This window comes from Gadus macrocephalus, chromosome 12 (genome assembly GCF_031168955.1).
Source record: "Gadus macrocephalus chromosome 12, ASM3116895v1".
NCBI lineage: Eukaryota > Metazoa > Chordata > Actinopteri > Gadiformes > Gadidae > Gadus > Gadus macrocephalus.
Genome location: NC_082393.1, coordinates 5262781 through 5286516, shown reverse-complemented (window position 1 = coordinate 5286516; position 23736 = coordinate 5262781). Strand labels below are relative to the sequence as shown.

General features: G+C 45.4%; 1 protein-coding gene across 4 annotated transcripts in view; it reads right to left on the bottom strand.

Annotated features, from left to right (window-relative positions):
- Positions 1-23736, bottom strand: part of LOC132469163 (adhesion G protein-coupled receptor L2-like) — a 189311-nt gene that overhangs the window by 12009 nt on the left and 153566 nt on the right. For 3 of the 4 annotated variants that reach the window (XM_060067096.1, XM_060067098.1, XM_060067099.1), the window contains exons 2-3: positions 21218-21441; positions 2875-3088 (exon numbers count right to left, since the gene is read on the bottom strand). In XM_060067096.1, the coding sequence (XP_059923079.1) occupies positions 2875-3088; positions 21218-21296 (293 nt within the window). In that variant the 5' untranslated portion in view covers positions 21297-21441. Of the gene's footprint in view, positions 1-2874; positions 3089-21217; positions 21442-21714; positions 21977-23736 lie in introns of those variants that run through there. The other variant, XM_060067097.1, reaches the window with a different exon arrangement.

Here is a 23736-nt window from a genome sequence, read left to right as displayed (position 1 = left end):
CACGCTAAGCGCATCACTGCACTGTTTCCCAACTCCTCCCCATTTAAGCCGGCGCTCGTCATTATTATTAGGGCACATAATAAATAAATAATTTGGAGAGAAAAAGGAAGAAAACTCATGTGAATGCAAATCCGTCCGATCCAGAGTATCTCCCTTCCACTCGTAATGCTAGTAATGCACATTGCGTCTGTGTCTGGAGGGCAGTCTTTCATTGATTATTCGTGTTAGTGATACACTCTTTGTCAAAGCCATGATACACAGGTCAAGACGAACCCTGGCAATGTTGTTACAGTAATCAATGATTCCGTAATTGAATACTTCGGAGAAGCTCATTAGCCGTCCAAAAATGGAATCAATATTTACGAGTGACTTATTCCCCATCTCATACCTGGACGCAATCTTTGTCTTTTTTAGCTCGAACGATTAACCAGGAACTGGAGCGTGCGGTCTTCATAGCTTATTCCTGCCTAATAGGGGGGGCCCTCTATGATGGATACACTTCAGCCACCCACACCCACACACACACACACACACTGACACACACACACACACACACACACACACACACACACACACACACACACACCGACACACACACACACACACACACACACACACTCGACCACAAACACACACACACAGCCAACACCGGAGTAAAAAGTGAGTTGCGATCTTCCTGGCGAGAGACTTCACTAATTTAGCTGGTCCTGCACCACTCAGGCAGGCTGAGTTTCGGCGGTGACAGCACGACGAATCTCAATCCATCACTTTTACACCAACAACTTCATTAGTTCAAACTGTACCGCCATGCAGTTTCACATCTGCCAGGGAGGTGTCCGACGTGAAGTATCTCCTGCACACGTTATTACCCACTAGAGTCGACTAATTGCTTGCAGCTGAATGTTCTAATTGAGCCACAGTAGTCCTGAGGATATTTTCATAAAACCATTGTGCTCATGAATATAATATGCCTGGTCTGATGCAAAAAAAACACTCACACAAGTTGAGCGAGAGAGAGAGAGAGAGAGAGAGAGAGAGAGAGAGAGAGAGAGAGAGAGAGAGAGAGAGAACGAGAGAGAGAGAGAGAGAGAGAGAGAACGAGAGAGAGAGAGAGCCAACGGGATCTATTGAGGCCCCCGATCCAATTCTCCACACTCCAGGACTACACTCAATTTAGGGGTCTCTGCTGTTGTGATCACCCAGTACCCCCTCCTCCCCCCCCTTTTTTTTTATCTCCTGTGCAAATTAAATCTAAATTAGTAGGTCAAAGTAATCATAAAAAAATACATTTAAACAACTCCTGGGCAGCTCTGGAGACAGAGCCAAGAAGTAACGGAAATATTACAAAAGGGGGGATAAAGGGAAAATATTCATCTCTGGAGGGGAACGCATTTCACCCCTATGAGGGATAATATTTTTCAGCTGGGCGAGCGAGCGCAGACAGCTTAATACTGACTGGCACAGATCAGCCTGCTGGCTATTTAATGCGACACCCATACGCCCAAGCAAGCATCCACACAATTATTTCGACCACAAATGCATCGTCGATGGGTAGGAATTGGGCAGTCCATTTCTAAAAATAAAAGGAAAAAAATAAATAAACATTCCCTAATTAGTCTCATGTGTTTTATTTCAAGTCAGGGGACGATCGCACTATTAGGAATACTACATATCTAAAATTATGCAAAAGAGAGCGGTAGTTAATTAAATTCGGAAAATCCTAAAAAAGATGTATGCTCATGCCATGTCAGCCCTCTCCCTCCCCTGGTTGCTGGGCCAATGCACTTTGTGAGTCGAGTGTGCAAGTGCGTGAGTGTGCTTTTGTGTGGGCGCACACAATATCTGGGGGTAGGGGTCTTGCCCGACAACAAAGGGGCCATGAGCAAACTCTAGTGTGCCCCCCGCCCCCAACCCCCCACTCGTAAGAAAGAAGAGCATGTGAGTCAGCGATCTAACTTCGTCAAACACAGCTTGAAAATAAACCCTTTAAATACAAGAACTCAGAAGGCAGTATTATTATTTCACTATTTGATATATATCTCTATATATAGAAATATTTTTTATACACGCTTTATTTCCCAAGATGGGAGCAGCACATTTGCTGACAGTCCTGAACCCTCCAATATCTCTTCTTCTGCGGTGCTTGTGTGTCTTCCCACCCTGTCCACATTGACTCCCAAGGCTTCCCAGTGTGACGAACGGTTTCATGTCTAAGGCCTTGAGTATGCGTCAAACACTACTGTGTGTGTGTGTGTGTGTGTGTGTGTGTGTGTGTGTGTGTGTGTGTGTGTGTGTGTGTGTGTGTGTGTGTGTGTGTGTGTGTGTGCGTGCACGTGTCTGTGTCCATGCAGCTGTGTAACTCCGTTAACCACTGAAGCATGTTTGTTATGTATCGTACAGGCGGTTCCTTCAAAGAGCTTATCGCGGGTGCATCAAACCGTCCATAATCACGCGACTTTGTGCACAGAGCATGTGTTACACTTCCTTGATTAGCGACTTAAGGCTGTGGGTGTGTGCGGTAGGCATTAGTCTACAGTTGTCCCAGTTGTCCTCTACAGTCGTCACTGTCGTTAGTCACTTGAGTGTACTGAAAGCTAATAAAATGGGCTGCTTGTATTTTTCACGTTGTTTTAACGCATCACCTCGCAAAGCTAACATTTTCCCGATCGCTTTGCGATCATCGGGCTCGCACCGTCCCCGGAGTCCGTCCGGGGCCCCATCTCTGGGGACCCCTGCCCTATGCACCTCGGGCCCCGACCTCCGGGACCCCCTGCTCTCTGCACCCCGGGGCCCGACCTCCGGGACCCCCTGCTCTCTGCACCTCTGACATCCGACTGGATATCGACGTAAAAAACCTTGGCGCGGCGGGTTTACCTTTGTGTCATGATCTTGTAGGCGTCGGGCAGGTAGCAGTTGACGTTCTCCATCTGGAAGGGGTCGGCGTCGCAGATCTTGTCGTCCGTCCGGCCGTAGTTGGCGCTCTCGATCATGATGACGTCGCTCCCCGGACAGCGCAGGTCGATGGGGTAGCCCTCGCACGACAGCTCCCTCCGAACCAGGCCAAAAGGCAGGGCCGCACGGCTGAACCCTGCACGGGGGAGGGAAGGAGGGAGGGAGGGAGGGAGGGAGGTGGAGGAGGGAGGGGGGTGGAGAGGGATGGAGAGGAGGGGGATGGAGGAGGCAGGGAAATAGGAGACAAAGAGAGGATTGGATATCAGTACAACGAAGAGATCGGAGGGAGGAGTGTAACATGGGGGAACGTGGGGACGATAGCACAGCATCCGATGGTCGTCTCTCGTTATTATAACAGAGGAGTTTACAGTACGCCCTATGCGTCAGGACCGAGACGTACTCTTAATGAGAACATTTCTACTCTTGCTTACTGCTTCGTGGGTTTTTAAGGGGTAAATGGGGGTGCTCATTATCTTGTGTTTCAGCCTTTCATTTATTCGTTCATTAATAAATAATACAAATGTATTCATTGCATTGCATTGTTTATATGCATATATTCAAGACACGTAAAGCGCTGGACATAGTGAGTGTATGCGTATCATCAACTACCAGTGTGTAGCAGCACCAACCTGGGTGCTTCAAATCACCTGTGTGCCTCACACCCACTGTATGAGTCATTTGGTTGCAGTACCAGTTCTAAAGTAGGACTGGGAGTCCTTATTTGGCTGGGATTGATCAATACATTGACTGGTGTCGGCCAGGCCGGTGTTCCGGTTATGTTTTGTCCGTCTACCACCCACATGGCCTATTGACTGGCTGCTCGTCCTGAATCACAATCTGTGGTCAGGCATAGAACCACCACTATAATGATCAACAATCACTCGCTGGATTAAAGTCTCTACACCAAGATGATATATATAAATAAATGGAAAAACCAAACGATACGGTAAATATTCAAATATAGTACGGGAATGTTTCAGATCGATACGTGTAATCGTATCCATGCCAACTTGTCATTCAAAATCATCCATCCTGAGCTGCTGTCATTGGCATTCGTGGTCTATTCTGCGATACCCGTTTTAATCTGGGAAATGAAGCAGAACAAGCATCTGTACAGCATGAGACTGTAATTTAATCCTCAGCACTCGCAATCGAAGACCGGACTGTTTGGAAAGGCAAGGGCGAGCAGACAGAGTCGGACTGTGTGTGTGTGTGAGTGTGTGTGTGTGTTGGGGGGGGGGGGGGGGAGTTGTGGAGTTGAGTGGAGAAAAAAAATCAATATTGCGCCTTTGTGTTCAGCAAATGTGAATACAACCAAATAGCAGGATTTAGGGTAAAGTGAACTATTTTGCTAAATTTTCTCAAATCCCTATGAATATCGGGCTTTACCAGATATACAGGGACAAAGTCACGTCCTACTCCAGAATAAGGGCACATTTGATCAGTCCAAGAACTACCAGAATGTGGAATGTAAATAAAGCTCACAACGGACACACACTCACTAATTACTGCCCTGTATCCAAAGAATCGAAAAGCTCAGACATGACATGGCATCTGGCTTTTTGCACCAATTTAAACTCCTGTCTTTATTTTTTTTTGGCCATCCCATATTGGTCCTGCCTCATGAGGTTATCTATGTTTACAAGCCCTCAACGTACCAAAGATTTGGTTTGCATTCCTGGGGTCAGGCAAACGCCAGTCTTGCTTACATCGTAGTGCCGAGATCATTCTGCAAATGGGGTTGACATGGCTGGTTTGACCTGCGACTCCCCCCGAGCAAAAGGGCTTGGGAGACCTTGAGAAGGAGAGACACGTAGCTCCTAACTGCTCCTGAATTAGCTGGTTGCTGCCCTTGGTGGTGGATATCACCAGCCATGTGTGACTATAGGGGGGCATGGTCAAATGTTGCATGAGTTTACAAGTTGTAAGGGCTTAAGCTAGCTATAGAGGTTCCAAAAGGGCAATATAAATGCTGACTATTTAATTAGGAAGATTGTTCGCTGTAGCAGACCATGATGACTTACCCGATGTAAATATTGTTTAATTTATTGAGGCTTATGTCTTGAGCAGACGATGCATACAGTTCCATTAAGGCCGTTTTACAGCCATGTGCTCAGTTAAGTCCATGTGTAAGACTTTAGATTGCAACAGTGGAGGCTTTATCAATTAACTACAACTGCCATTATACTGCCTGGCTAAATGCTGCGCGACAATTATAGGGAATTAACAATCTATATTGTACACACTGTCGTACACTTGTACGCCAGGAAATACAACTGGTATTTTTCCAATGGAAAATACATGTTGTACACAAATTTGCACTGCCTGAACTTTGTGTACCAATCAGCGAGTATTGCTTAGGTGCCCAGCGCTTTATTTGAAACCGAGACAGATCCAAGAAGGTAAACAACAGCTAGGCCTATAACTCCTTACAATCTGGCAGCTGTCTTAGTTTATCTTGACTCTCTGGAGCTATTTGTTGGGAAGCTTACAATCAGAAGGGCAGATCTGCTCTGTATCCCTTCACTTTTTTTTGACAACTTCTCTCATGTGACCAATGCACAATAAAAAACTGAAGGCACTTAAGTTAGATTTTTCAACATTTCTGCTCTGTAAATGCATAATGTGCAGCACAATTTTGCAGAGGTGTGGAGGAAAATAACCCAAGGGGTGTGAAATGTAAACGCGGTGGTTGAGCAACGGGACTTGACAGCCAATCTCAACTTCATCAATGTGTTCCACCCAAGTTCCATCAAAAGTCAGAGGCGTGCTCTGTCATAACTACAAGAACCTATGTTATACATCAATCACTGCCAAATGGCAACTTTTATACCCAACCCTGCTTTGAAATTACCCTCTGTATAATGGAGACATCTGTCTGTTTCCTTTCTTTTCATTACTAGAAGAAACTTCAATACAAAAAGCCACATATGGAGCTTCTGACACAATTAAAAGCTTTGTACTTGCTTCTCTCCCCTGCCATAACAACTACTCACCATAAGTACAAATAATGGACGAATGATGCAAGTTATGGTGGTAAACAAGTGTCAAAAGCACATTTTGGCGGTACAGAAACTTCTGCCGTATTCTTTAATTCTTCTTCTTCCGATCCGATGGCCTTTATCGGGCAATGATCTGCATTTGCCTTACTCTGGAGGTCCCACGGATCAATCTTACAGCAGTCATGTACCTCTGAGTGGGGATACATAAGGGTTCCATTGACCCACTTTCTGCTTGGAAGCGATCTGGATCCATGCAAATTGCCTCCAGAGTTGGAGTTCTCCAGAATCACTAGCCAAACCACACCCATGCCCAGCGACCCCAAAAACACTGTTAAAACACTTGAATCAGTCCGTAACGGCTTTAACCCCCCAGATTCTGGTTGCGTGATTTACTAGTGATTGGGTCTGTCCCCTTAAGTAAAGGAGCAGAAAGAAAATGTGTACAAGATGAGAATTCCACTGAACCTAGTCTAGCGGCTTTTCCACTCTGCTGATGACAGGGTGCAGTAATGATAATGCATTTTCCTGTGCAAACCACTGGAAATCAAACAAAAGTCTGCTCGTCCAATGGATTCACCAGCTGCGCTTTTGCATCGTCAAACAGAGGCATTTTGTGTTCATAATGTTATCTTCATAAATTTATGTTCATTCAGCTACAGGAACATCTACAACGTAATTCACTGTTTGAAACATTCCAATCTTGTTTCCGAACTCTGCCCATAGTACCGAGACAGCATTGTTGAGGGTAACCAATGACCATCTCATCTCTTCAGATTCTGGATCCCCCTCCCTTCTCGTCCTCCTCGACCTTTCAGCGGCGTTTGACACTGTCAACCACCATATCCTCCTAAGCCGCCTCCACACCGACATTGGTCTCCGTCACTCCACACTGGACTGGTGCACCTCGTACCTCGCTGACAGGACAGAGTACGTCAGCCTGGGATCCGCCAGGTCCAAAACAGCCTCGTCACTTGATGTCCCCCAAGGATCTGTCCTAGGACCCCTGCTCTTCATTTTATACATTCTGCCACCGGGTCGTGTCGTCAGCCGACACGGCATCTCTTTTCACTGCTGCGCCGATGACACTCAGTTGTGCCTGCGAATCGACCCCCACCTATGCTCTACCCCGGTCCCTTCATCATCATCTGCTCCCTCTTCACCATCATCTCTAATCCTCTCCACCTGCAAGGAGGAGATTAGGGCGTGGATGAGTCACAACTTCCTCCAGCTGAACAGCTCTAAAACTGAAGCCATACAAATTGGCACCCCTCATCAGTTCCAGGGATCACCCATAACCGCCATCTCCTTCTCCGGTAAAGACATCCCCCTCTCACCCACAGTTACCACCCTCGGTGTGAAGCTGGACCCACTACTGACCTCTGCAAACCACATCAAACATCTGTACAAAACCTGCCTTTTCCATATCAAGAACATTTCTGAACTCCTCCCCTTCATCACTTTCTCTGAGAAACTCCAAGTCCACGCCTTAATCTTCTCCAGGCTTGATTCCTGTAACAGATTGCTCATCGGTATACCCAATAAACACCTTCAGAAACTGCCCAAACTCTGATGAAAACCCTCAAATACGACCACATTACCCCCATTCTTCAGAGCCTCCATTGGCTCCCCACAACCTCATGAATTCAATACAAGATTGCCCTCATCACCCACCTTTGCATCTACAGCGACACCCCGCAATACCTCAAAGACCTTCTTACCCCTCACTCATCCACCCGTAACCTCCGGTCCCAAAGCAGCCATCTCCTCCATCAACCCCGCCCAAGACTTCACACCATGGGAGAACAAGCCTTCTGCTCCGCTGCCCCTCACATCTGGAACTCCCTCCTCTCACATCTGTGAAAACCCCAGTCGGTGGACACTTTTAAAAAAGGGCTTAAAACCTTTTTGTTCAGGCAGGCGTTCCTAAATTGTTCTTAGATATTTCATAATTCAATCTGCACTTCAATGCCTCTTTTAAGTGTTTTTATTAATGGATTTTATAAATGGATTAGAATGTGTTATTGCCCTTAGTGTTCTGTTATTCAGTTTTTCGGTTTCTGTAGCACTTTCTCAAGCACTTATGAAAAGTGCTTGACATTTTTTTATTATTGTTATTATTATTATTATTATTATAAACAACAGCTGGACTAATTGATCAAGCCCTGTGCCAAACTACAATTTAATCTGGGCGTCGTATGGTCTTTTTCAGGAGTCAGGCGTGAGGAAACAAAAATCAATGCATGCAGCGATCTAACAAAACCGATTCTTGAGGCATTATTTCCATCTCAATAACGTGAACAATGTTCTGTCCCTGTCAGCGGTGTGGAAATAATGAATCCTCCTATCCAAAACCCTAATAGTTGAACACATTGTGCTGCATAAGGGCACACGTATAAAAATACCAGAACCAGATTCCGCCTCCCTGAAAGACGTCAGAAATGTCTTGTTCAACCGCAGTGTTCAATTGCATGTTCGAGGTGAAAATTTTCTTTTAAGGCGCGTGTGCTTATCAATCGGATACCTGAATGAGTGTGAATCACAAAGAGATGCCCCTTCTGGACTAATTAAACAGCACTCGTGGAGGATCAAGGCATAGTCAATACAATCTATTATGTGGAGGCTCAATCCTGTGTCCATGGCAACCCCTTGCAGAAGAGCCATAATTGGCCAGATCCCTCCCATCATTGTTGACACTCTTCCTTATCATGCATTCTGGTCAGCCCCACATCTTACCCGAGGAGCGTTTCAATGCCTTGATGCCAGGGATGTAGCATACATTGCACTCAGCAGTGATCAGGCCTGTGCTGGAGTACAATGGCAAGCATTCAGTGAGAGGAGCAGAACTCCTCCTTCACACAGACTGTAATTAACTTACTGGCCCGAGCGTACAACATTGAATATGGACCCGTTGTTAAATCAAAGGTGTGTGTGTGGGGGGTTAGGGGTATATATATACATATATATATATATATATACATATATATATATATATATTCGATTGCGCATTTTTGACAGCTCCATTTATTTATTTTTCGTTTTATTTTTTTACAACATAATGATCACTCAACCTTTAACGTGCACTGATTGTATGGGGTTATTAATGCTAACATGCGGCTAATTGATTTTGATTGGTGCCAGAGACCTCTGTTTCCACGGGTTGAAGCACTTTATTACACTAATAGAACGCTTCTATTTTAACCCCCCCCCCCCCCAATCCATGTTGGCATTTAGTATCATGTTCAACCTTTCAAATGACATTGAGCCAAAACACAAACTGCAGCTACAGAACAAAAAAAAGGCCTTATATGCAAGGGGGGGGCAATTAGAGTCCGTCTCCCCGGTGCTGTAATGTTTTAATTCATTTTTTGCCTTCCGAGCCAAATCAATTGGAAAGTGACCATCTGCCAGGACGCAATGTCACTGAAGCGAAAGTAATGAACAAAATGTCTTCCAATTTCACACAAATGACGAGTCATTAAGACCATCGGCTGCTACCTCGAAGCGCAGCTTCGTCCAACACTGCCGGACATGGCGATTACACTGTTAACCATGCGTGGAAACCACTAAATACTGTGTGTGTATACCGGTACACAGCACTCATTTCACAGAGACACAAGAAGACCAATGCAATTGATGCCGCCATGGCCGGATACCGAACGTAGGCAGCAGAAACGACAGGCTCCGTGGCTCTGTGGCAGCATAGACGTCTCGCCTACAATTAATGCTTTTCACATAACATTACTCTGTGTACCTTGAGGTATACAAGCTTTCAGAGTTATTCCGAGGGGGGGACAGAGGCAGAGGGCTGATCAAAAGACCCATTCAGGCGCTCCCGCCACCGCCATTGTGGTGCGCAGACAAAAGAGAGATCTCGGATTATTTTGATGTGAAACCAGATAATTTTTTCTGTCGAGATCCGATGAGGAAGTGTGACCGAGGCGCCAGCTCGATGCGTGTCGTCCGCCGTGAACGCATCCCTTTGATTCTCCTCGGCCCGGCCTGATGACGGCTGAACAACGGTCTGTGAATGAGCGAGCATTTCCACCATTATTCTGCGAGGCCGTAGGTACAAGGCTGCTTGCTGGCTGACTCAGGGTGAAAGGACAGTGTGAGCTATAGAAACTTGGCTGAAACCACAGGAAACACAGCTTGGATCCCCGTGTTTCTGAGGGCCTACCCTTCTCGGCCAAGCCAAAGAAACGGAGAACTACAAAAATAATAACGAAGCTTGGCTCTACCCCACTGTGGCGAGCTCCTTAATCCATAGATCCTTTACAACAGCATGTGTCATACCGGAGATGGGCCCACACAAGGAAGTAAAAGGAAGACAAATATTAAATATTTACAAGCTGAATGAAGCACCGTGCTTAACAGCAGGGCGCTGGGTGGACAGAAGACTAGAGCATGCAATCAGCCCTGTTTTTTTTTCCCCACCTAACTTGGCCTGTACCCGGACCAAATCCTGCCCAAATCTAGACAGATTTGACCGCAGCGTGGGGTCACCCAATCAGACCAAAGCCATGTGGCGCTTAAATAAAAATGTGTTTTTAATGTTGCAATATATTTAGAACATTCATTATTAATATGGATCATCTATTATTTAGAACACAGCGCTTCTTGATTAAAAGAGGCTTTATGGCGCTTTATTTAGAATGAGTCGTTTGCGATAATGACCTCGTAATTAGATCTTGGATCCTTAATGATCACATCTGACCAGTGCACCCATACGTCCAAAGTCCTCCCTAATGTGTTGCTTTGGAATCCCATCGGATTATGTGTTCACACACTGCACTAATCCAAATGGGCAAGGACCATCACAACACATAGATGAACTGTATTATAAATATCATACCTACTACTATTTTACTAACAAAATGGTACTACTAATCATAACAATAATATTTGCATTGTTTAAAATGTAATATTTACTCGAATGATCATGACCATCATAACGGTCGTTGTAGTAATAACCACAATAATCATGGTTGACGTTGCTTTGCCAGAAATAAGTGAAGGGAGCGAGGGGATGGGGAGAACCAGTGACATGACAGGGAAGAGAACGGCCGCTGCAACGGGAGCAGGGACACAACTCATTTGCATTCCCCGGACCATCCCATTCTCTCCAGTTCATCTACATCCCTGCTCCCTCCACAGGCACCCCAGGGGGGCTATCAGGTGCATCTTTGATATAGGTACACAGGCTCTGAAAAATATCTTGTCATTTATCTCTGGATAGACATGATGGGGGGGAATAGGAATCCTCTAGCTGTTTGTTCTCCTTTGGTGCTCGGATGGGATTTTCTTTTTTTTTCCTTTTCCCAAAATAAATTTAGCCTGTCAGGGAGCCCTCTGCTGCCAGCGTTTCTAAACGAAAAGACAGGCCCACACGTGGGGCAAGAGTGGTTGTCTGCACAATTTGCATCATTTTTTTTTTTTATCACAGTGTGCCTAAGCGAGGCTGAAATTACAACGTACATTCGAAACTTGCCATACCTTTGGCAAAGAGCTAAAAATCCAAGTCTGTTAACACGTACAAGCCGAATTCAAAATCTTTCCTAAATGCATTCCTTTTTCTTTCGTCGTGTTCAATCATGTCATGTATTCATACAGATACAAGATGGATCAAGTGTTGCAGATGAAATGGTAATGCCGTGCACCCGCCAGAAAGTGAGCCTCATCAGATTCCATGTTCACTTGGGTGGAAATCAACCTTAAGGCCTAATTAAGCCCTAACGGCCTGGTCAAGGTCATAAATCCTCTTTTTTTTCATAATGCATTATTGACTCCACATCATCATCTGCCCATGGCGGATGACTGAACTCACACACAACAGCACACAATGTCATCATGTCTCATATTGGCTATCCTCTGGATGTGTGTGTGTGTGTGTGTGTGTGTGTGTGTGTGTGTGTGTGTGTGTGTGTGTGTGTGTGTGTGTATGTGTGTGTGTGTGTGTGTGTGTGTGTGTGTAGGTGTGTAGGTGTGTGTGTGTGTGTGTGTGTGTGTGTGTGTGTGTGTGTGTGTGTGTGTGTGTAGGTGTGTGTGTGTTTGTGTTTGTGTGTGTGTTTGGGGTAGGGGTAGGGGGGGTCAGGTCAAGCAGAAGGAAAACAAAAAGGACGTTATCACAATTCAATTTCTGCAGTGACTGTCACATGGGAAAACCCTGCAGTGACCCAGAAGAGGTGTATCGATGAGCTGTATGACAAGTATTTCTACTAGAAAACAATTACTAGAAGCTGCACATAGACTCAATGACTCCAATATTGTGGAATATTGAGAATGACATTCAGGTTTTTTTTATGTGCCTTGAAATGTGAACAAATAAGGACAACAGGACATTTTAAATTCATCTTAAAAAAAGATTGTCGGCACATAATCGAACACCACTCCACTCGAAAATTGTGCTGTAAGTGCCATGCTCTTGACCATGATAATGGCCTCGTCCTATTTGAAGGGAGAGATTGCACCGGGCAATAGCCGTTCAATTTATTATTTTAGACAAACAGGAACTTTGGACCCGATTACTCAGCCTTATTGCCGCGTGCACCACTCGTTATCGCGTCACCCAGAGTGAGCTCCAGACCCGATTGCATATCATCTTGTGAGGAGTTGCGCGGCTACATCTGTTGCGAAAGACGGCACACAATGGATTCAAATGCCTATTGTTGACTCGCCTGCTCCAACCCCGTTTGTACCTCCCATTATAAATGCTCCCTAAAAAAAAAAAAAGATACGTGCAGGATTTCCGAAGAGCGCCAAAAGGTTTTCCATACTTCGCTCCGACGAAGCATGCCGGGCTTCTCAATTCAATAAGGGCGGAGAAAAAAAAGAATGAAACGAAAACAACATTCCCGGGTGGATTCACGGTGGCATGGCGCCCGTCGCACACGCCGCCGCTATAGCTGCTTGTGTTGCTCTCTTGATGTGCTCTCACACATCCTGGCAAAGACCGCAGCAGCAGCAGCAGCAGCAGCAGCAGCAGCAGCAGCAGCAGCAGCAGCAGCAGTGTTTCCCCCTCGCTGCACCGTCGCAGTCACAGGCAGCTCTCATGTGTATGCATTCTGGGCCCCATCATTCGGCCGCTGCCTCCACTGACCCTCTCTCCGCACCCCGCCCGACCCCACCTGGCATTTAGATTCCCCCGGACCGACAGGGTAGAGTGGGGCCCCGGGTGAGCCCTCCGCCGGCGGACCAGCGCTCGCTCTGTATGCGGCTCCTTTGTGAGGGAGAACAGCACTGAGGGTTCCCGGGCGAACAGCCTTCTGGGGTTTTCGGATTGTGGGTGCGATAGTGTATGAAATGTCTGTTTTATTCGGCGGTGCCATGACACTGCCCAGTACTGCCACTTCTATCCCCAGCCCCACCCCCCAACACGTGTCCTAACAGTTTTTTTTTACTTCGGTTCATGCATTATGCATTCATGTATTTGTCCTTTAAACAGGCTAAGGACGAGTCCATGCAACAATGGGAGAGTCAAATGCCTGCTAACTTAAGACATTGCAATTCACATTTAAGTTAGTAACTGAAAGTAATTTCACAATTGCATGGCATTGTAATTCCAGGAGATGGTACATTTTCATTGAAGTAATGAAATATGATTATATATTCTCTGTATTTTCATTTGAATCTTGCCGTCCTGATCCTCCATATGAAGTACGAGGCTCTTCAACATACTCCTAATCCAGCAGTGGCGCAGTGCCACCGCTGGATTAATAGCGCTACTGCAATGGGCCATGCAATTCTTATCATTTTTTGGAGTTAGAAATTATATCGGGTGTCCCAAATGTTATTTGTTTTATTTAAATCCTTTAAATTATAGGTTGGCGCCTACTGCAACCTCCTCAATTGTTACATTGTCATTATTGTCTTCTGAGAAACAATATGGAAAAATACTGACGGCAAAATAGTGTTCTGCTATTATAAAGATAGAAAACTCATGATACTGCAGGTTGCAATAGCTCATGAATGGCTTTAGACTTAATGTAGGAAGCAGGAAGAGAAAAATGTGACTTAATAAGAGAAAGCAGCCTACATTTCTGATTGTGTAGAACAGAAGTAACAGTGTTATGTGAAACACAGACGAAGGGATGGCTACAAATTGCAGACTGAAAACTTTATTTGTGCTAAGATGAATGCCAATATTTTTTGGCTCACACTCCTGGTGGCTCGCATGCTATCTGGTTATGTACTTATTCCATTTTAGGAGACCATTCGTGGTGGAATGCACTGCTGCCCTACTGGAATCAATGATCACACCAAGACCTCTCTGCGCACGCACACGTCAGCACTATGCACATGCACGTTAGCACGGTGCACATGCACGTTAGCACCACCACGCACACGTCACCACCGTGCACATGCACGTCAGTACTGTGCACATGCACGTCAGCACCGTGGACACGCACATCAGCATCGCACGTGCACACGTCAGCAATGTGCAAGCGCATGTCACCACCGTGCACGTGCACGTCAGCACTGTGCACGCGCATGTCAGCACCGTGCACGCGTATGTCAGCACCTTGCATACACATCGACATAGTTCACCTCACACACACCCTAGAGCAACTGCTGGAAATATATCTTAGAGGGAAACACTTACTTATGTCTCACTATAAAAACAAAAAAAAATAGAAAGTCAAGTACAACAGATTTAACTTCTGGTCAAAATGAATCAAGCATATAGCACCGAAGGAGCTGTGGCAAGCGAACCAAATTACATCAAATGACACTCATATGGATTGCTAATGTGTATCCATGAAAGAACTGCTTGTGAAACCCTATCACATTTGTTTCAGTCCATGGAGAGGAAGCTTGAAGGAGAAATACCAGGCCTCCTTCTAATGGGAAGCCCTCTGAGTGCTCCCAGTGACTCAGAAGGGTCAACACATGACCCTGTGGAGACCAAGTTCCACTGACCTGCTGTCTGGACCAAAGGTCAACACCAGCTTCCACCATGTTTGACAGGAAGTAAATCAGCACTTAATGACGGTGACTCCACAGTGCAGGCTACCAGAGCAGCGCACAAAAGACAAACTGAACCTTGCACCATCCGAAGGAGAAATTGTGTTTAAGGAATAACGAAGAGACAAAGCCGAGCCAAAGAACAGTGAAAATAGCTCAATGATAAGGCACTCCCGGTGCCTTCATGCACTAGTAGTCTAAAAATCTTTATATTTATGGGTGTGCCTTGCTTTTATATTTATAGTACCACTAAATCAGAAGAGAAAGCAAAGGGCAAGCAAGAAATCCATCCAACCAACCCTAAGAGTGAATCTGTATCTCAACAGCAGATCAGATTCTCATGATATTGTTTAATTTCCCTTAGTTGGGGTTGTATACGTTCTGTGAGTCACTTTGTTCCACCATGGTATTGTGTATTGTTTGATATAGGTATGATTCATGCGGAAATGGTAACTATGCATTTGTGCTTCAGAACACGTTCCTTTGAGCCTCATGTTCTCCTTTGAAAGGCGTGATAGCATACATCTACAACACCTGGCGATTGTCGTTGCCGTTGCCCCAGTCTCACGGCGTACGCATTTGAAAACAAGAACTCAGTGATTCACACAACATACGAGTTCAGGGCTCCGCGGAAAGGAACATTTACATCTCACATCGCTTTGTTTTGCCAATAAGTCAGAAAACAGAGCCAGATTGATGAATGGCTAACTCAAGACATAAAACCCTGCTGGCCTTGATGCTAAAGCATCCACTAGTCTTAAGTCTGGAAAACAAAGAGCTTTACTTCCTACAAGTCACAAAAATTGTAACATCGGGAGTCCATGTGACATGGTGCTTACAAATGCTGAAATTCCCCAGCATTTCAAAAGCTAACCACATTTACCACTTGACCTCGACTGGACTGGTTTAAGGGGTAATTAACTGACATGCTTGTTGCTGTTCAAATTCCCCCTTTTATATTGGATTGTCTCAAACATTGCGCTTCCAGTCAGTACCAGACAGAAGTATCAATTCAATAGATGTTTATTTTTTACTATTATCAAGCATGTAGCTTTCATGATGTTAAATAAGAGTAAATTCAAAGTGAAGCCATTTACCAAATTCTAAAAGACAAAAGGTACACACAGCAATGTAAACGTATCCAGGACAATCTACATTTAAGGTTAAGAGATTCATACGTCCGAATATCACACGTTGTTTTACTCAAGAGAACCCACACACCTTCTGTTATGTCTGCCATGGCTGAATTAGAGGAGACAAACAAAACCACTCAACAATACATGTCCAACGAGTAATCTCGGTTTGGACAAAGACCAACGCAAAGAAGATCGCAAAATCACATGCATAACTGTAATCAGTGAAGAACGCCATGGCCATCACAGCTTGTTTTGCTGATGATCTGTGATATACTTCTTGGAGGCCCACATAATTCTCTGTTTGGCAAGAACAAAACGAGACAAAGCATGGAGGAATGCGGCCCAGTGCAGACTGGGCGAGTGAGAGAGAGAGAGAGAGAGAGAGAGAGAGAGAGAGGGAGAGAGAGAGGGGGAGAGCGAGAGGGATATGTGGGTATATATGGCTAATCTACGGCCCATGGTCGGTTCCCAACCAGCGAGACCCTCATGGGACCTGCGTGAATGCCATTATCTTCAGGAATCAACGTGGGAAGAAGACGGTGGAGGATGGAGGAATCCACCCTGCTGAAACCTTATCTATGTCCTACTGGACCACTCCTCTCTCGCTAGACAAGCCCGAAAGCCAATTAAGGTCCAAGTTAGAGGTTGAGCAACGCGTCAAACGACAAACTGTTTCCTGTTATTTTTTCCTCACAAAGTCCACTATTCAAAACTTAATTATACAATGTGCTGCGGCTCCTTGGGGACCTGCCCTCTGCTCCGGTGTATGAAGAAGAAGAAAAAAAGCCCTGTATAGGTCGGTGACCCCTTAAACAAGCCAAGATGTCAGGAGCATACAGCATGGATGAATGCATTCATAAATGGCTGCTTACGTATTTTCCGATGTAAATATCACATGAAGAATGCGAGTTGAGGGCGGTTGACAACGAGGCGATGCGTCTTTCTTCCCCTTCCGGACAGCTAAATCGACATGAAGCCGCCGAAATCTCAAGCCATAAATGGCTATGGATGGTGACAGCAAACAGCAAACTAATGATGGTTCCCAAGGTTATCTCCGTATAAATAACCATTAAAAGGAACGCTGAGGCAGCAGCCTAAACCCAGAGACACCTGAAATGTGTAGCAGCGCGGTGACATAAACCACAGTCAAGGACACTAAGCTAATAATCATACACGTCCTCCATTTTGGGGTTTGTTCCGCATTCTTCCTCACTTTCATGGCACCCTGAGCGATGGAATGGGCCATCCTGGACCTGTATGCGTGTGTGTGTGTTTCTGTGTGTGTTTGTGTGTGTTTGGTTCTGTTTGGGTGGAGAGGCAGAGAGAGAAACAAGGAAGGGAGGCTGCCGCCATGTTCTTGCATGGCAAACACCAACCTGGAGCCAGCTGTGACAAAACCCTAATCCAGCAAATCTCTCCTTCCTTTGCTGAAAATCCTAATGAGGATTTGAAGAGCTCGGCAGGGAGGTGCCCCAGGGGCCGTTGTTACACCTTGCCACTGCTTGCTTCCCCAGCCATTGTCCTCTTATCTCCTTATCAGCCCAAAGCTGGCCGGCGATGAAAGAGCCAGGACAGCATGGTCTGCGTCCGTACACAACCGGCCCCGGCATCGGCCAGAGACACTTTCTACGGTCTGCCACAAAACACGCAGGGTTCACTCCGGTTGGAGAGACGAGAGCGACAGATGCTCTATCCGACAGCAGTAAAGGACAGGGAGAAAAATCCCCCTTTTACCCAAACCCATCCAACGTCCATCCTTTAGTTTGATAATTTGAAAGACAGCAAAACTCTGCCTAACTCCAGGCATTAATTTTGTTTAAAATAAAAGCTGAAGAATGTATTCTGTTTGTTTCAGCAGTTGTGCTTTGGGCCAAGCTTTCCCCAAGTCTTAAAAGCTGAATAGGAGTTAAGCAAATAGAGAAATTGTACACCAGGAAATAATAATCTCCTTCTTTGAAACAAGTTCTCTCAGAAACAATTGGTCTCTTAATAATGACACAATTGAATGGATCTTTCTTTCTGAATGCTGCAAAGGTCAAGAACATGGTCCTTTGCTTGAAGAAACGTGTATGTTTTGTAGGCTAGAGAATAGGCCAATACATAAGAGTGCCTCATATTGTAAAGAACTAGAATTAGTGTATTCTTGTTCATTCTTTGTTGATCTAAAATTTGATAAATTCCAAACTAATCCAAAGTATCAAGAACATTAATTATGAATACCTGAAGACCTTGCATTTAAGTCTTTCAGAATCTTCAAATGTGTGCAATTATATTTCAAGTTATATCGTTCAGAAGGTCCTGATTACATAGTTCACTAACCCATACAGTGAACACTTCAAAAATGTTTTCCTAATTGTCCCTTCTTTTCGCGATACTACATGGAAATCTTGAAGATGACCTTCCAGTTACCCTTCATTAAGCAGAAGAAAGAAAGGTGCTAATGCTCAGCTTTCGTGTCAGATGATAGTCTATAGAATGTACTTTGCTAGCCAAATGATCCACTCTTTTGACACAGAATCTTGTTCCTTCTTCTTTCGAATTTTGGGAAGGCTATTCAAATTTGTGTTCATGGCAGCACTAGGTGAACATTGTGGTTCTGTCACTGTCTTACGAACTGACCCCAACCCAAACCGGTTGTATACTTTTAAAGGCATGTCATCCAGTTTGACGATGTGCAATAAAAAAATAAAAAAAATGTTTTTTGTTGATTTTGTTTGTTCAATGTTTTTTTTGGGGGTTTTCTAAATCACAACATTCTGGTTATTTTTCTGTTGTTATTGGGACATTTGTAGAATTGTGTGGGTGCAGTTTTTCTTATTTTATTTTTTGAATAGACAAAGAAATGGTCAAACTGCATACTAAAACAGATAATTGTATTCACAAATTGTTTGCATGATTTAACTACTGTTATGTTAACTACTGTTACTGTGCCTTTCATATTAAACGCAACTACGTCTAGTACCCAAGCCCATGTTTTTATAGTATAATTATCATTAAAATAACAATTATCTGTAATAAAATACGCTCTTTATCATGTTGCACAACCGGCTCAGTGCCCAAACTTGCTGTTTCTCCAAATGAAATAAATCAGAGCGAAGTTACATGTATTTTCACGTATATGACATAAAATGAAAATACAAATGGAAACGTATGATGAACAGGCTGCCTGGTTAAGACGTCTGTACACGTGGACTACCTTACAGAACAAAATGTTGTCCCAGCAGCCCATGATGTGGGACTGCTCTGTGTGTGCCAGCACACCATGTGGATGGCTTCGTTGTTGCGAGTCATTTTAAGACCTCACGGCAAACTATGTCATGTAGAAAATTAAGCTGAATCAATCAAAATAAACTAATATCCAAACTCTAGGACCGTTGGCTGTAATCCGGTAAGAAATACAGGCCTAACTGGCTCACGGTTTGTATGTTAACCGGGCTAGAAAAATATTGATTCTTTTTCGATAAAGAAGAGGAAAGGGAAGGTATCGGAGCTCAACAAATATTTAAAAATGAACAAAAATATTTGTAGCTACCCACAGAGTTTTGACACTGAGTATTTCATACAGGGAGGTCAGATAAAACAAACACCCCATCCACCAACCAGATTCTCTGTGAACGTTGTGGAAAAGAACGCAGGAGGGAGGAGGAAAATAAACGCAAACCCGAACTGTTTACATCACGGCACTAACCCATTTGATTCAATTATAAAAATGCATTAAAAAAGATATTAGGGGCAAGGATGCAGTGTAATGACGCATGTTTACTTGGGGGATATTGTTTAGCCTGTAATGAACTGTTTTCTGGGCCGATCTCTCCCTCTCTCCCTCCCTTTCTCTCCCTCTCTCTCTATTTGACTGGGATGTGTCCGCGGTCGTGGGTGAAGGCAAACAAGATGAGATGATTAACGACTAAACACAAAAGGTGAGAGAAATGTATAAACAAAAACCAGTGCAGTCTACTGTTTGTCTTTGCCTGGAGCAGATTTTATATGGACGGGAGGGGGCTGGGGATGATATCACATTGTACAGGCATATAGGATACATGCTTACTATTGCTCGTGACCTTTGCGATGCCTGAATCCTTTTCAAGCTGGAGGCTATGTGGGGGAAAACGTTCTGAAGGGCTTTGGAGCGAGATACATTGTGCAGCACGGCCCTTTGTCGAATGGGATGCGCATGATTGATATCATAAGAATAAGCGGCTCTAGGACTGTTATTGGATTCCTTTAGTTCCATCTTCAGCAAAAGCAGGGCATGATGATGATAATTGAACATGGTAATGACAAAAACCCAAAGAATTGTGAAGATAGCGAAAGCTATACATAACATCCCCTAACGTCGGGTCGCAGCGGAAAAACTGTTGACACAAACCACAACCAATTCAACTGAGACATGGAAATACGCCCTGTCTGCTCCGTCATCAAGCCGAATGCTTAACTGTCTTAAGTAATGAACTACTGCTCCTATCATTAAACACCAATGTCGGCTTGAACACAATTTGCCCCGGATAAAGTTTAGCAGCATAAAGCTCATGATTATGATGCACTCCAGAGTGGGTTTAATCAAAGCTAAACACGACGTGATTAAAACACATTCAGGCTTCAAGATTCGTCCTGGAACGCTAGATGCTCGCCTGCTGCCACGAGATGGGAGCGCGAGAGAATCTCCGGCGAGAGGAATTTACAAATGGCTCCCGAGTTCTGTGCCCCCGCCACTGGGGACGAGGGGCGCTTTGAAGCAGAAAATCTCAGACAAATCACAATTTACCAACTAATGAAACCACTCCAGATTACCCCTCCACACACACACACACACACACACACACACACACACACACACACACACACACACACACACACACACACCGCCACCACCACCCCATCCGCCTGGACTTACTGTTCCCATCACAGCTATATTGCTCACACAAGCATCGCACTGCATTTAGTCAGGGGAACAGTGTTGGCTCTCACTGCAGGAATCAATAGGTGTTTTTATGTAAAAAAAAATATATATATATATATACATTTGGCACTGGCTATACACAGGACCAAATGTATCCCAGAGACAATAGCCTATTGACGAGAATCACTTGTGAAGGCCATTCGAAATGAATACTGGCTTTGCGACAATTCCAATGAAAAAGGAAAGAATAGCAGTGCACTACTCACCCTCGGTGGAATGTATCTGAGCCAACGTGATGGTACACAAGCAGATGGTGAGGAGTTTCCACAGGGAACAGGCCATCATGGTTCACGGAGTGTGGATGGTCTCTGGCAGTTGGGTGGGGTGGGGCTGGGCTGGGTAGGGTGGGGCGGAGGGGGTGATGGCAGACGGTTGGCTAGAAAAGTCCAAGGCAACAGGTCTGGAAGATGGTCATCGTTCGTCTCCTCAGCTGTAAAGGGAGCAAAGCAAAGGGAGTCGCCGTCAGTTGAAGACATCGTTCTAAAGTCAACGTTCTTAAGATAACATTAGTGAGGCAGCGTTCAAAAGGAGGCATTCCAGAAACCATTCTCAGCACAGCGTTTAAAAGACAAGGTTCCAAAAGTCAACATTCTTAAAGGCAATGTTCTCCAGAGAATCTTCTAAAGGCAACATTCTACAGGCGACGTTTTAAAGAGAATCTTTTAAAGGCGACGATCTAAAAAGACATCTGTTTTAAGATTACCTTCCAGAGACAACGCTGTAGAAAGACATCGCTGTAAACATGACATTCTAAAGACAATGTTCTTATCACAACGTTCTCAAGACCTTGTTCTCTCCCCCTCATCCTTCCACAGGAAGCCATGTCACCTCACCCCTGCCGTCTCTACACTGTCTGCCTAGTATGACTACAACAGCACACAAAAGGTGTGCATAAATCCTCCAAACTGTGATATACTGTGACAGATCTAACCAGGATAAGCCCAGAAGAAGGTCAATAATCCAGAGTCGAGGGGAGGGAAATCTCTTAATGGACGCTGAGTGGTTGGTGACCGTCACATTGGTGGAGAGATGATGAGATGAGAGCCTCATGTCACTGATGCATGCATACACACACACCCGCACCCACACACACACACACACACACACACACACACACACACACACACACACACACACACCCAGACAAGCCCCTCCCCGTCTCCAACTCGTCATGACTCCAAAGGCTGACTCCGTTGCTTATCTCACTAGCCAAACAACCCCCCCCCCCCCCCCCCCACCACCACCACCACCACGCAGACAGAAAACCCTCAAAAGATAGCAACACCACTCTGTTGTGACTGACCACACACAAGCTTATCTCCCTCTCTATACAACCTACCCCCCCCCCCCCCCCCCCCCCCCCACAAAAATTCACCCCTCCACTGCTTCACAAACCTTCTCCTTCTACTACTACTACCAGTCTGTTTTCCTGTTTGTTTTTCCTGCTTCCCTACAAAAGCAAATGGCCTGCCGCTCCCCCCCCCCCCCCCCCCCCCCCCCCCCACACACACACCACCCCTCCCTTGTCATGGATACAGCGCAATGGGCTGTGTAGGGTGAAACCTAATGCCTACCTGAGCGCCCAGGCATGCGTTTCACACTTTTAACGGCTCCCTTTTGTCTGCCTGTTTACTCCGCCGCCGCCGCCGACCCCGGCCCGCGCACTCCCATGAACCATTAGTGCATGCACCCGGGGACACGGCATCGCCGTGGCAACAAGGCACACAGGACCCCATTAGGAACTGTTCTTTTTATTTGTATTATTCTCCCCCTCTCTGTCCGTCGTCTCCGTCTTTCACCGTCCGTGTCTGTCCGTCCACAACCGGGTGTTCCAGTTGATTTTTTGTGTTTGTTTTTTTTGTGTTGCCCTTGTTTTGTGCGGCAGAAGGGGAACAGCCCTGTTATGAGATCCCAGCTAAAGGGATCTAATGTTACTTCCTCAGAAGGTCAGGGGCGGAGGGGGGGGGGCGGAGGGAGAGGGGGGGGGGAGGGGGGGGGGGGGGGGGGGGGGGGCACGAACACAACACGAATGAAAAGGATGTTGTGTTGTTGTCGGCCGCGATGATGCTGCCAACGCCGGCCAACTCTGCTAATGTTTCTGGACGAACCGGTCTTGTACTTCCTCCCCTTTTGAAGGTAGATAATCGGTTGCGTTTGCAGGCGCGATGCAAGCTTTGATCGGTTCCTTTTGAAGACCCTCAGACTCGGCTGCAGCAGTTATGATTTCTCATTCTTTCTGTTTTTTCCTCTCCTCCCTCACTCGGCGGAGACATACGCAGAAGAACGCACACACATCAGCTGACAGGGCTATAATTAAAGCGCGCAATGATCGGGCTAATCTGAAATGACATCAGGACATACCTTAGACCTTCCAATTTGAAGCTGTTTAAGAAAAGGTTAACAGGAGGGAGCTGCGGAACAATGAGCAGAGTGCGTTTAGCGTTTCGCCCGACACCACGCACACCCTGGCCGAGGCTTTCGACAGACGCGGTGTGACCGCGGGGCACAGGTGTATTGGATTCAGAGAAAAACTCCTCACCTTGGTTCCTCCACTTGATGATTAATGCACCAGGTACCAATGTGATTTATTAGGCCAGTGGCTCTCTCTCTCTCTATAATATATATATATGGATAGATATAATTAGCCTACATCCGAAGGGCCTGCGTGAATTAAAGCCCTCTGGTTGTATTGGTGTCACAACAAAGCTCGCTTGAGCACATGGGT